Here is a 14932-nt window from a genome sequence, read left to right as displayed (position 1 = left end):
TCTGGAAGTCAAAGTGGATCGAGTTACAATTTGCGAAGTCAGTGAGAACTTGGGCTGGGCGGTTCCTGTTACACATTCCAGAGAAACTTCAGGGTGTGGCTTATCCTCCAAGGGGACCAGAGACAAGGAACGACCATTTTTACAGTACAAATAAATGTATCCATCCCTTTATTCCCCTTTCCTTCAACCACCTATCAAATCTGTTCTTAAGTAGTCTGTTTCAATCAGTAACTCCAGTAATGATTCCACAGCCCCTCAACCCTCTGTAAAGTTTCTCCTGCTTGCTGTCCTAAATCCCCTACATTTAATCTTATATCTATGTCTCTGTGAATCTAAATAGATATGAGCAAGTTGAGGGTGTAATACACATATCAGCAGGCTGAAGAAGATTAAACCATAGAAATTTAGGCACAGAAGGAGGCCATTCGTCTCATCGTGTCTGCGCCATTCGAAAAATAGCTGTTCCTGTTCAGCCTAATCCCACTTTCCAGCTCTTGGGCCATAGCCTTGCAGGTTACAGCACTTCAAGTGCATATCCATGTACTTTTTAAATGTGATGTGGGTTTCTGCCTCTACCATCCTTTCAGGCAGTGCATTCCAGACCCTCACGAATTGAATAGAGTGCATAAAACACAACATCCAGCTTAAAAGGAAAAGGTTGCTTTCAATTAACTCTAAAAACACAATGATCAAAAGAACCAGCTACCAGTAGATGCTACGATGCTGGGTTTGGCCAACAGGAGTGCCCTCTGGTGGAGTTAAGCACATCTGCCCTTGTTCCTATCCAACCCATGAAAGGATTCAGTTCACTCCACATTTTGCTGCATATTACATCACCGGACTCAATTTAAACAGAGAAACAATTTAATTACAATATCAGTGTCAAGAAATACTCTTCTTGTCACACGAGACTCACCAGGACTAAAGCACAAGCCCTATTAAAGAAAAATAGGTTCTATTTATTTTGTGCATTCACTTCACGACAAGGAAATGTTTGCACTTTGCACTGATTAACATCCTGCACAAACTAGACCTCATCTCCTATAACCCATCAGACAGCTTGCACCCAAACATTATCCTACAGTCCGCAATAACACTTCAAGTAACCACCCTCCTGTTCAGGCGGATGTGAAAGATTCCATGGCACTATCTGAAAGAGCATGGGAGTTCTTCCCAGTTTTCAGACCAATATTTATCCATCGACCAACACAGATTATCTGACCATTTACCACACTGCTGTTTGTGGGAGCTTGCTGTGTGCAAATTAGCCACCACGTTTCCTACATTACATCAGTGACTACACTTCAAAAGTACTTCATTGGCTGTAAAACGCTTTGGGACGTCCTGAAGTTGTTTCTTTTCTTAGTTAAGGGTACAATTGATAGATAGGCAGCACTTGTGTTGCAGATATGATGTAAACATGAACTATTTAAAGGTAGCCAGATTTTATGACACACTAAGTTACAGTGGACCTTTCCAAATGCACACTTCTTGTGCATCAGATACTTGTGTCTCATCACAAAGAATGATTCTATTCATAAAATGTGAAGTTAAAGTCTATGCATTCTGCCCCATTCTAACAGATGTAACAGGCTGATAATGACCTGGCACCTCCTGTTACTGGGGATGGGGAATAGAGGAAGGATAGAGGGAAGGGACTATTAAATGACACTTAAACCACTAATAATTTTGTAAAACTGTTTCCATCACATGGTTAATCTTCCATATATTTTCCAACTGTCATTTCACACACTGGACGGCACTGGATTAGAGGCGCGTTTCAGTGGTGCAGCCTCCCCTCCGACTGGTAATTTTCCAGGAGTTCATCTTTAAATACGTTGGATATGTACAATAGATATGCTACTACATCAGGGTATGAAAAATCTATGAAATGTAAGCAGAAAATCCAATCTGCAAAGCAGATTAGCAATACAGGAAGTAGCAGGGAAAGATCCGCGTCCAGAGCTATTGAAAGGGAGCTAACTGTCAGCAGGTGATAAAAATCCTGCAGGTTTTCCCTCTTCAACTCTGTGGATTACTCAACATTTAACAGGCTTTAACACTCTTGAAAGTAAAATAAAACCTGATTGAAAGCAGCTCAATGGAAAGAGAACTTTAAAATATCAAAAATTATTTTGATTAAAAACTCAGCAAGTTATTGTGGCCTGGAATGCACTGCCTGAAAGGGCGGTGGAAGAGCATCCAATAGTAACTTTCAAAGGGGAATTGGATATATACGTGAGAGGGAAAAATTTGGTAGGTTATGGGGAAAGAGCAGGGGAGTGGGACTAATTGGACAGATCTTTCAAAGGGCTGGCACAGGCACAATGAGCCGAATGGCTTCCTTCTGTGCTGTATGATTCTATGATTTCGAGGCAATACTCATAATTTTAAAACTTCTGAAAACTTCTAGTTTTACTTTTGATTACGGCGTGAGAAACAAGTGTAAGATTTTTTTGTAAATTAAACAACTTAATTGGTTCCTTGCGGTTGCTGGAAGTTCTCAAAAAGTTTTTAATTCTAGTCATTAAACTTTTCTTACTGAACATATTAGGAAGGTGAAGTACATCTGCCAAATTAAATGCATTATAGATCTCCACATGGACATTGCATTTTATTGATTAAAGATATGGAGCTGAAATGCACAAACAAAAAGGGAGGTTATTGCCATTATGAACATATAAGATTCAGAGTGCAAACTGATTAAACTGGTCAGTATTAGGCTTGTACCATTTAGTGCATTGACTGAAGATCTTACCAAATATACAACATTTGGAGATGTTAATACACATCAAGCAAAAGAGTACATTTATTTTTCCCACCCTCGAAGGCACTCCTTACTGAGGTACTGTTCTACAAGTGTCCTCCTGTACCCTGCATTATTCAAGAAAGGAAGATTTTCATTTATATAGCGCTTGTCACAACCTCGGGATGTTCCAAAGTGCTTTTGAAGTGTAGTCACAGTTGTAATGTAGGTCACCATGATGGTGAGTATAAGCAGAGTATTCAGTGGTACAGAGAAACACAGCCAAGTTGTCCATACCAAACACACACACACACACACACACTTCCAACAGGGGTCACTGGGTAGCAATCAGGAATAGGAATCATGGCTGATTTCCCCCACTAATCAGAAAAACTGAGGCCAATTGCAACACCCTTACCATCACCCTGGCTAACATTAGCTAACTTTGCACAAACCAGGCAGCAATGGTGGGATGCTCCGATTTACATGGCTCAATTTCTCACTGGGGCATGAACAGTAAATTTAACATCTTACTCCCATAATTTACTATTACAAATTTGTTTCTAAATTATATTGATAGGAGATAAACATCAGGGAGAAGTGAATTGTGGAAAACAAGTGAAGGAGACATAAGTAAGCATTGAAATGTAATCCACTCCTATCTCATCTATGTAATTTGTTCAAACATGAACCTTAATTTCTAAATTCAAAAAAATTTCATTTATGGATGAAGACGGCTTCATTCATTATCTGAGACTAGGGAAACTGGGATTTTTCTCCTTAAGAGTAGAGAAGGTTAAGGGGAGATTTAATAGAGGTGTTCAAAATTAAGAGGTTTTGATAGAATAAATAAGGTGAAACTGTTTCCACTGGCAGGACGGTCGATAACCAGAGGACCCAGATTTAAGATGATTGGCAAAAGAACCAGAGGGGAGATAAGGAGAATTTATTTTTACTCAGGAAGTTATTATGATCTAGAATGCACAGCCTCAAAGGGTGGTGGATGCAGATTTAATAGTAACTTTCAAAGGGAATTGGCTATATACTTGAAAAGGAAAAATTTGCATGGCTATGGGGAAAGAGCAGGCAAGTGGGACTAATTGGATAGCTCTCTCAAAGAGTTGCCAAAGGCACAATGGACTGAATACAAGCACCACAATCATAGAGTACATAGTTGGTGACTATGACTACGACAGTTCCATTGCTGTGGTCAGAATGGAAACCAGACTAAAGCGACTCAAACGGATTATTGTGGGAGAGCTGAACCTGTCACTTGGAGGTGATGATATGTTCAAGGACCTTAGACAAAGAGGGAAGATTGGCGATTGCCTGATATAGAGGGTCACGGGTGAGGTTTTTGAAGAGGCTGTGACCATGAAAGTTTAGAAAGGGAGTGCCTAAATCGAGAGAGCCATTAACATTGTCAGCTCGCATTGGGGCCATGAAAGGTAGTTGAGTAGCTATGAGTTGGGTTGGGAGAAGATCAAGGCGACAGAAGGTGGATCTCATAATAGAAATGAGCTTCAAGCGGGCAGTGGAAGGAAGGTGGGAGAGAAGCTGCAAAATGACAGGGGAGCTGTGATAAGGATGTGTTCAACAGCAGGAGGACAGGGAAGGGGGAGGTAGCATCTAATGGAAATGCAGTCTTTGAGACAAAGACATCCATGAGCTCCTCTGATGTTAAGAGGCGATAGCTGAAGGTGCAAGGGAAAGGGTTCTAAGGAGGCATTTATCAAGGAGTAAATGATATCATTGGTTGTTCTCGCTCTCTGGAATGATCCTGGAGTAACAGGTGGATTTGACCAAGGAGATACAGGAATACTAGTCACAAACTAAATTTCACAGTAGATAGCAACACAACAGTTGTTCACCAATTGTGCTAAAGTCTGCAGCCCTCATACTCACTAGCAACATATATATTGCAAGGAAATGTGAGACTTTACCAAGATTCAAACTAATGAAACCTCCTAAAACACATTTTATAAAAGGCATCTAATCTCGTCACTATACCTTAAATGCATACTGGTATTTATTAACAAGAATTTCTAAAAATCTTGCACAACAGAGACATCAATAAGAGCCTGTCTCAAAATGCATTCACTGGTCCATTGGGTCCACCACATTCCCATAGATACTGGTTCATTGCTAAATGACTTGCCCCACTAGCCTGGCAGCGCAAGTGATGGACTCCAGCACAAAACCATTTCAATCTCTCCTCCGAGCAGTAATGTTCATTTGTTAATGGCACTGTAATATCTTCTTACCTCAAGTACGTCCCATAGAGGAAAAATAGCGACATCATGAGCCCATTTAAAATAAAAACAAATGTTACATAAAAGTAGGCAGGGTCTCCCATTCCTGTCAAACAAATAAAAATACATTTCAGTTCACCATCTGGATAAATATTTAAAAGCAGGGAATAAAAATAGGTCCAAAACATTAAGAACTTGCCTTCACAACTCTCCACAGGGCTGAAGCCCTGCCCTCGGTCCACACGCCAGCATATTTTGGTTGAAATGCCAAGGAAGTCTGAAACAGCAAGGTAAGTGCGGTACCAGCTGCCCAGTACTACCTATCAAGAGACGAAGACAAGTTTTTCCATTATACAAGTTGCAATTTTAAACTGAACATTGCACTTCATGTTGCTACCATTGCAAATCAAATCTGGAAATAATGTCTTAAATAAACACTAGAACGTCAACTAATAAAGTCTCGGTTATGGAGCTCATCACCCAGACATTAAATAGAATTCCTTTTGACATTTGGTTACAATCACACAAGTTTGCTGATGAGGCAGTAATTACTGTTGTCAGCAACATCTCTCCAATTTTTTTTACACAATCACAATGAAAAGTGTGACCATTTGCAGCAATCCCAGCTCGGTGTCAGAAGGTCGTGGGTTTGCGCTGCTCTTCAGAATCTGAGCAGGAAAGCTCTGCAGTACTGCGAGTGCTACGTTATTGAAGGCCCCTTGCTTTGGGTACGATATTAAACCGAGGTCCCGCCTGGCCTGCTGCTGGTTAAGGTGGATATTACAGATCTGGTGGCACTATTTGAAGGGTAGTGACTCCAATAGTACTTTGGCCAATATTTCCCTCTTAACTATTACCCCAATCCCCCAAAAAATCAACTGGTCATTCGTCTCATTGCCGTTTGTGCGTTCTGTTGCAAAACGATGGCCACGTTAACCGACCTAACAGCAATCAATGCACTTCGCAAAGTAATTCATTCTACATGAAGCAATTTGAAACGTATCAGAGACATATGATAAGATGCTATATAAATGTGAGGTTGTTTGGAACAGTGAAATGTCCCAATGTATTTCAGAGACTAACCAAGAGAAGAGGTGGGAGGAGCTGATTGAATATGTGGTTCTGAAGAGGCTTTTGAAGGCAAGGAGGGGAAGCTAAGTTCCCAAGCAGAAGGGGAGACACAGTAAACCAGAGATGGAAGAATTAAGGATACAAAATGGGACAATAGGCAGAAGGAGGTTGCAGAGATAGGTTGGAAGCCCAGGGAGGGGTTTTGTAAATGAAGACAAGAGATTTGGAATCAATGTACTGAAGATGGGGAGTCACGAGAAATCAGTGAGGACGAGTGATGGGTGTGCAGGACTTTGCACAAGACGTGATATGGGCAGTGTAGTCCTGAATGAGTTAAGAGTTTGTGTACTGTGAAATTGGTGAGGCTGAGGAAAGCAGGGAAAGATGACAGCTCAGTAAAATGTTAAAGAATGCCTGAATTCCCTCTCAATTTGGTCGTCACCTTGCCCATTTTATCCCTTATCATGCTAAATACACAGGAGCTAATTGTAATATTCGTCCTGGTTTGAAACTAGATCTCAAATAGAGAATCCAATATTTCATGACTATAACCAACCTCTGGATAAAGATTGAACCGCTTCAAGGTGTTGATAACCAAAGGATATTCAGTCAGACGATCGTTCATTATATAACTTAAACCTTCACAGTATGAAGGTGCTTCAATGATGGTCTTAAAGAAAGAATAATACAAGCCCTAAAACCAGAAACATTGTTTAGGCATTATAACTAAACATGACAAAGGCAGACAGGAAATACCGAGAGAGCAGACTGAATTCCAGCTAATTCACCACAATTCTATGGAGAGAATGCTTCCTGCAACACTATGACATTTTCAATTCTGTAATAATTTCCTACGACAGTACTGTGTAACAGTCCTCCCTTTCTGCGTTGCAACTTCTGACATTTCCATTGCTTTGGAAGCTGAGGGATTGCAAAATGTCAATCTGATTTTATTTTATTTTTTTAAAATCAATTTTATTAGGTTTTTTTCAGTATAAACAGATTTTATTACTAAATCAACTGATGGCGACCATCATACAGAAAGGTTATATAAGCACACCTTGCACGCATCCCTACAAACTGCTATCACATCTGTGCCATCACCCTGCCCACTGCAATAGAGGTTTGCTCATTACAATCTGTCTGTTAGTTCCACATCACAGGACATCCAGCTGGGTTTTATTGCCCTTGGTTCTTCTACCTTTGCCCACACAGATCAGTAACCGTTTAATGTCCTTAAATGTTTCTAGCTTCACCGGTGTCTTTATAGGCTAACCTTCCCTGGTTAATGTTTTCTAAAACATTTTTCCCATGGCATCTGGTGGGAAGGGAAATCAATTTCAACACCATAATAAGTAATAAGTTGTCTATTAGAAATGCCAATAGCAAGCTCTCGGAGGCTCAGTTCCATCCCTGATCTTTGTCATATTATATATTTCAACCAGGGAATGGGAGTGGAGTGGTAACACTGAGGCAAACTGGCTCAGTTTTCTTGGACTAGAGAGGGACAGGGGTCAGGGGGAGAACCCAGCGAGTCCCAGAATGGAAAGCAGTGATCAGCAGCACAGTGCATTGGATCCACAATAGGCTGTATGTGTTATGAGGATTTATGCCCATAATGGTACTCAATTCAGCCCCACTGTTATGAGCAGATGCAGAACACATCAAAGGAAAGGTACTGCAGAAATGTAGGTGGAGTTACCATCATCAGTCTCAAAGACACTGGTTTCACACAGTCCCAGGGCACCATATTGAGTCACAAGGAAAATGGAAACAAGTTACTTTGAGGGGGGAAAAAAAAGTACCACCGATATTTTCTAACAGCTGTGTTTGTGTTCAAAGGAGACAAGCCCCTTCCCCGCCCCCCTCCCCTTAACAATGCAATGCCCTGTAAAGGCCTCCAGTGCTTGAATTCTCTGAAGAGAATTTAGCGCTCACTGCAGAACTTCTCCCCCCTTGTTTTCCTCATTATAACTGTGATCAGTATCAGGTCACACCAATCATCTAATCCCTTCAGCTAACTTCTTTTTAAATGCAAAACTATTTTTCTTAATCCCATGTATTTCACACCTTGCACAATTCATCTGCATCTGTAGTCTGCAAGTTGTGAAATGCAGGGGGATTTTGTTACCCCATTGATTTGGGACTCGCAGAGCAGCTCCCGCTGCAGAAACCCAGTGCACCTGAGCAGAGTGAAAGCTGCAGACCAATGGGGAGTAGAAATGGTGTCAGTGAATACCAATTTCTGATTCAGAACACCACCTATTGGTAACCTACTACTTGGCTGCCATTTAGCTGTCTCACCTGGCTAGGTGAAGTCAGGTGAGCTCGCTGTACCGGGGACTCAGAGGCTAATCATGGTTAACACTAATATAAATCAAATGCTTACCATTTCAGTACGAAAAGCCATTTCTCTTTCTAGTGTTGAGAGGTGAGAGAAATGTCGATTATTTTCAAAAAGACTAGATATATGGTACCTATGGTAAATGAGAGCAAAATTAAAAAAATATAAACATTGCTTTCACAACTGAGAAAAGGTCCATGAAATAGCTGCTGATTTAGCAGGCACATGCAATTCTATCACTGTGATCAGTGGTAAAAATACAAAAACTTAAGAACTAGGAGGAGTTGGCCATCAGCCCGTCAAGCCTGTTCCACTATTCAATAAGATCACGGCTGAATTTCTACATCAACTCCACTTTCCTGCCCCATCCTCACATCCCTCGATTCCCTTAGTGCCCAAAAATCTTCGACTTGTCTTGAATATACTCATTGACTGAGCATCCACATCTCTCTGGGGTAGAGAATTCCAAAGATTCACAACCCTCTGAGTGAAGAAATTTATCATCTCAGTCCTAAATTGCCGACTATGACCCGAGTTCTAGGCACCCCAGCCAGGGTAAAACAACCTCTAAGCATCTACCCAGTCAAGCCCTCAAAGAATTGTATACTTAACTGGATAATAGCGTTCAAATAATCTATTAATGCCTTCAATCTATTCAATCTCCCACTGGTGGAAGAACAATTACAAGGAGCAGGCACAAGAGAAGATAATTCTCAATATGATCGCTTAAGCAAGCAAATTAATAGCAGTATCAACTGCAGCCCTGATATACATATCAGGCACTGGGGAAATGTCTGGTGAGAGAACTTGCTTCAACTAATGGACTTTTTTTCCCCAGGAACACAACACAGACAAAACAGATTCAGATGAAGAATGCCCTTCATCCTTTCAGAATACAAACTTAGCATCTTCCAGTTCTTTTAAACGAGTCCAGAGCGCTGACCTCAGCTACCACTCCTGGCAACCTGTTGATCATGCAATGTTTAAAGAAAGTCCTCCTGACCGCTGTCCTAAATTTGGCTTTCATATCATGCGTGCCTTTCTCTTGCTCTCTAGTCTACTTAAATGTAACATTTACTTTCCCTCTCCCATTAAGTATCTTCTATATATTTGAGATACATTTTGACAATTGAATCAGTCAGGTCTTCAAAAAAAAGCTCTACTACTTAAAAGATCCCATGGCACTATTTCAAAGAAGAGCAGGGGAGTTCCCCAGTGTCCTGGGGCCAATATTTAACCCTCCACCAACAATACTAAAAACTGATTACCTGGTCATTAGCACATTGCTTTGTGGGACCTTGTAGTGCACAAATTGGCAGCCACATTTCCTACATTACAAAAGTGACCACACTTCCTTGGCATTAAAGAGCTTTGGGATGTCCTGAGGTCGTGAAAGGCGCTATATAAATGCAAGTTATTCAATCTTTCTTTTACATGTCAAACACAATTTGCCTTTACCAAATTTGTGCTGGCTCTTCTTGATTAACCCATGTTTCTAAATGCTTCCTAATTTCATCTTGAATTAGGATTCTGAGGTTAGAAATTCATCTATTGGCCATAGCGATATTTTTTAGGCATTTATCACCAAAAATACCGCTAATCACACTGCCATTTTTTAAAGGCCTAAGTTTCGTTAAAAAATACGTCCAACGGTAAAAATCGGCGTTGCACAAGGATTCGCAGTGGAAATCGCGGTCCTCGTCAACTTTAGTCCAAGGCCGATTACCGCTAAAAGACAGGCCCTGGGAGACGGGAAAACACAAAAATTGCAAAAAGCAAAAAAAAAAAAAATCACAAAACATTTCCAAGACACTTATTTATCGAGCGAATTGTTGAAAAATAATTTAAAAATAAAAACTTTAACTTGCCTTTTTTGCAGGTCTTCATACTGTTTCTGGGGCTGCAACGCAGGCTTTTCCCAGGTGTTTTTTTCCACCCAGAATAAGGGCCCAAATTTGCCCAGGAGTTGCTCTGTTCTTTTTCTGGAACAACTTGATTTTTCTGGAGTATCTTAAAAATCCCCATTTTGCACATTCAATTTGCGCCAGTGTGAGTGAGTTAGTTAGGATTTTTTTCGTTTAGTTTGGTTTTGTTCAAAAGGAGGCATTACCAGCCAACTACGCCCGTTTTGGCCATTTAAGCCACTTTGGACAACTAATAGTTGCTCCAAACTAACTTAGGCCAGCGTATGTGGCCACCTGTGGCTGCACAGAAAACCCTTGCGGCGAGTTAAGAAATCATCGCAGGTAGGGTACTTAATGACTTGACTAAATGTGAATAGGATCAAACAGCTATACAGGACATCATCTGACAAACTTCACAAAGTTAATTTACTATACAACAGAAGCATTCATGGAAGCTTAAACTATAAAAATAAAAGTTGAGACAAAACATATTTACATAATTATTTCAAAATATCCAAAAAAAAAAATAGAAGTACCTCCTGCTCGTAATTCTTATGTTCTTATGTAGAAAAGTATTTTCATCAACAGGATTAAGGAATAAGCTCATTAAAATTACTGGCTACACAGTTATCACCCCCTCCTCCCATCCCAATCAAAACTCCCCCCCACCAAACTTTTGAGATGGATTTCAAAATAGGCAATTCTACCTGAACCTTTGTATGGCAATGTCCTCAAGTTTTCAAGTTGTGTGTAGAATAGAATGCAGGCAGCCAACAAAAGAACCAAGTGCTTGAGAAGAAGGCAGGCTTCTCTCGTTACTGTGCAGCAGGCAACTCGGCCCGGGATAGGGGCAGGACGCATCGGGTCCCACGCTGCAGCACGCATCATCATCGGCAGGAGATACTGTGCATACACGAACGCTCTAATGCGCATGCGGACAGCTGCCGGCACTCTTTCACGCGCAGGGCCCTAGCTCCGCCCCCCCAATGGAATCGCCACGCCGCGCCAAACCCCGTGAGAGTCAACAGAGCGGCCAGAATCCAGGGACATCCTTTTGCCGCCGTTTTGAGCCTAGGAAGTCAGCGCATCTCACGTGAGTGCGCCGAAAAAAACGGGTGGGGCAAATTTGGGCCCCAAGGTGCACCAAATGGCCAATTTAAAGCGATATCGCTTTTTTTCATCTTGCACGCCAGCGGTCCGCTTTTCAGCGGTATTCCAAAACCGTTGGCGCAAGACTTTGGCCAATTTAGCTGATCACTTGTTCCCACCAGAAACAGCGAAATATCGCCGAAAAAAACGGGCGCAAGGCTGGCCAATTTCCAGCCCTAAGAGTTTACCTACAAGTGACATCAGACTAACTGGTCTGTAGTCACCTGGCTTATCCTCCAAACACTCTTAAACAAAGGAGTTACACTGAAAACTCTCCAGTGTTTACTAACTCCCTCACAATGAGTATCACAACTCTCTTTCCTTGTCTCTAGGCACATTGCTAGTCCAAGCGCCCTTGGGGGATTGAGCAGCTTTCAGCCCCTTCACCCAGCTGGCATCTCTGTTGCACCACTAAAGTCATAGATCACACAGAACACACGCTTGAAGTAGGGCTGTACCATGTTTCTTTTCTCTGATAAAATCCCCCAAGCAGCACTCATTTTAGCATGTTAATCATTTCCTCTTCACTGTTTTACTCATCTTCCATATGGATCCTCGAGGTTTTAGATTTCTTCACTGCCCAACCCTCTTGCTGTTATAGTATCCAGTTCTCTCTTGGCAACCCAATCTCTTTTTTGACCTGCTTTGGTATAATTTTGTACTTTTCCCAATGGTCACCTTTCCTTCTCCGTCCAAACTTTGTACAAAAGAAACATTCTCCCTTTTAATAAGCCTCCGACCCGTTATGAATTGGACAGGATATACCTCAGCAAAATGCACAGGGAAAAGCTTTTTTTTTTAAATTTGACGTCTCCTAACATGTAACACAACTAGACATGGGGGAAATAGAGCAAATATTAGCACTAATGCATTTAACTATAAACTGCAACGAATTAACCAAGGGAAAATTTGAATAGCTCTTTAGATCAGATTTATATATCCTGATCCTTCTTCCCCACTTCTCCCCGAAAAGTAAGTGAACTGTTGAACTGGATACATAATCAATCAATGCTTTTCATCATCAGCTGGTGTTGCAAGGCAAGATATTCCAGTAATAATGCTGGAATCATATTCTGCACTCTTCTCCATAGAATCATAGAAATTTATGGCCATCTCGTGGCTTTTTAAAATTTCAGTCACGTGTGCCAGCTATTGCAGAAATACTGTCTGCATTTCCACAATTGTACCAAACTGCTCAGTTATTAAATAGTTTGAGACATTATTTGACACTTGCCCAGTTCATAAAAGTAAATGCTTGAATAACACCAAAGAAACAGAATATTCAGTGCTTCACCATGAAGTAACATTAATTTTTGCTCACAAGGATGGTTATAAATTGCTCTTCATTTTGTCACTTTAAATTATTCAATCAGACAGGTTTATGAAACTAAAAATCATATTTCACTGGAAGGCATTGGATTCTGTATCTACACAACAGGTCTGGCCACCATAACAAACCAATCCCAAATACATATTTGGAAAGGAATCCGTTAACACTTACCAATGTAAAATTCCTGCTATGATAGCTATAAAAGAGAACAGAACAGATCAGTAGTAGATTAAAACAACTTACTTCTTAAAATTGTTCCCAATAGTTTCAGCACAGTAATAGTAAAAAGCTTTATAAATGCAGTTAGGAGCAGTAAATATGCAACTAACAGAAACCTCTCGCTGTTCCCCCTCCCCGTTCACCCCTTCTCCTTTCCACCACCCCTCTCCCATACCTTTCCTCTTTTCCACCATCATCTTTGCCCACCATTCTCCCTCCTTCCCCTAAATCCTTTCTCCCCTCTCTCATTCCATTCCTTCCCTCTTTCTCCCTATTCTCACTCACCCCTTTCCCTTCTCCCCATCTACATTCACCCTCTTCTTCCCTCTCCTTCCTTTACCATTCCATCTCCCCAATCCCTCTCCATTTCCCTCCCACTCTAGCTTTCCCGACATTACCCCTCTTCTTTCCCCATTCCACTTCCCGCCTCTCCACACCCCCTCACCGAGTAGGATGGTGGTCCCAAGCCTGCTGAGCGCCGAGTCGGTGAGGCCGAACGGGCCGCAGATGCTGGTCACCCATTTGCCGGAGTGGCCCACCACGCAGGACTTGCTCGTCTGGGTCGTGCACTCCTTGCGCCTCTCCCGCCGCGGGCTGGCCACCTTCAGCGCGGCCCTGGTGCCCTGGGGCGGGCAGCGCTCCCTGACATCGGGCGGTGGTCGGCTGCTCCTGGTCCAATTCCGGGTCTTCACCGCCATGTTAGGCCGCGCTCACACCCGTCTGCCTCCTCTTCCTCCTGCTCCCCAGGGTGGGCCTACGCCCGAGCCTGAGCCTCGGGGTGTGCGTTGCTGGCGGGGCCGGGGCTTCGCTCTTGCACTCGGGCAAGGAACAGCCGCCGTCACCACGGCAACATCATCAACACCAAGGAGACCGCAGCCTGGACAAGAAGCGACTCCGAGCACAGAAACACCAGGTCAGCCAGACTCCCACTCCTCGCAACCTACTCCTAGCAACCTAGCCTCATCTCACCCCTAGCAACCCAGACTCATCTCACCCCTAGCAACCTAGACTCATCTCACCCCTAGCAACCTAGACTCATCTCACCCCTAGCAACCCAGCCTCATGTCACCCCTAGCAACCTAGCCTCATCTCACCCCTAGCAACCCACTCCTAGCAACCCAGCCTCATGTCACCCCTAGCAACCCAGCCTCATCTCACCCCTAGCAACCCACCCCTAGCAATCCACCCTCATCTCACCCCTAGCAACCCAGCCCTAGCAACCCAGCCTCATCTCACCCCTAGCAACCCACTCCGAGCAACCCAGCCTCATCTCACCCCTAGCCACCCACTCTTAGCAACCCAGCCTCCTCCCACCCCAGCATCCACCCCTACCAACCCAGTGAGTGGTGTGAGTCTGGGATCCTCTTTTTATCTCAACATTGGAAGCACAAGCCCTGCTCTGCCTACTTAGAAAAGCACCAGGAATAGGAAGATAAGAACAGGAGATGGCTATTCAACCCCTCGAGCCCGTTCCACCATTCAATTAGATCATGGCTGATCAGCATTATAACTCCATTTACCCACCTTCATTCCGTAATTCTTAATACCCTTACCTAATATGGTAGAATTCCTTATTAAGATGGAGAGTGACAAAGTTAATTCGGAAACTAGGGTCCTGAACTTAAGGAAAGGTAACTTCGACGGTATGAGACATGAATTGGCTAAAATAGACTGGCAAACGATAGTAAAAGGGTTGACGGTGGATAAGCAATTGCAAACATTTAAAGATCACATGGATGAACTTCAGCAAATGTACATCCCTGTCTGGAGTAAAAATCAAATTGGGAAGGTGGCTCAACCATGGCTAACAAAGGAAATTAAGGATAGTGTTAAAGCCAAGGAGGAGGCATATAAATTGGCTAGAAAAAGCAACAAACCTGAGGACTGAGAGAAATTTAGAATTCAACAGAGGAGGAC

At 42.5% G+C, this 14932-nt stretch overlaps 1 protein-coding gene across 3 annotated transcripts in view; it reads right to left on the bottom strand.

Moving 5' to 3' along the window:
• Nucleotides 1-13963, bottom strand: part of dpy19l1l (dpy-19-like 1, like (H. sapiens)) — a 112397-nt gene extending 98434 nt beyond the window's left edge. Inside the window, exons 1-6 of one of the 3 annotated variants that reach the window (XM_070889176.1) lie at nucleotides 13461-13963; nucleotides 12968-12992; nucleotides 8459-8546; nucleotides 6626-6763; nucleotides 5198-5318; nucleotides 5011-5104 (exon numbers count right to left, since the gene is read on the bottom strand). In XM_070889176.1, coding sequence (XP_070745277.1) covers nucleotides 5011-5104; nucleotides 5198-5318; nucleotides 6626-6763; nucleotides 8459-8546; nucleotides 12968-12992; nucleotides 13461-13713 — 719 coding nt within the window. In that variant the 5' untranslated portion in view covers nucleotides 13714-13963. Of the gene's footprint in view, nucleotides 1-5010; nucleotides 5105-5197; nucleotides 5319-6625; nucleotides 6764-8458; nucleotides 8547-11024; nucleotides 11200-12967; nucleotides 12993-13460 lie in introns of those variants that run through there. The other 2 variants (XM_070889183.1, XM_070889184.1) reach the window with 2 other exon arrangements.
• Between the last annotated feature and the right edge of the window lie 969 nt (nucleotides 13964-14932).

The sequence above is a fragment of the Pristiophorus japonicus genome, chromosome 1 (genome assembly GCF_044704955.1).
Source record: "Pristiophorus japonicus isolate sPriJap1 chromosome 1, sPriJap1.hap1, whole genome shotgun sequence".
Lineage (NCBI taxonomy): Eukaryota > Metazoa > Chordata > Chondrichthyes > Pristiophoridae > Pristiophorus > Pristiophorus japonicus.
Note: the sequence above shows the minus strand (reverse complement) of the source record. Positions and strands in the feature narration are given on the sequence as shown.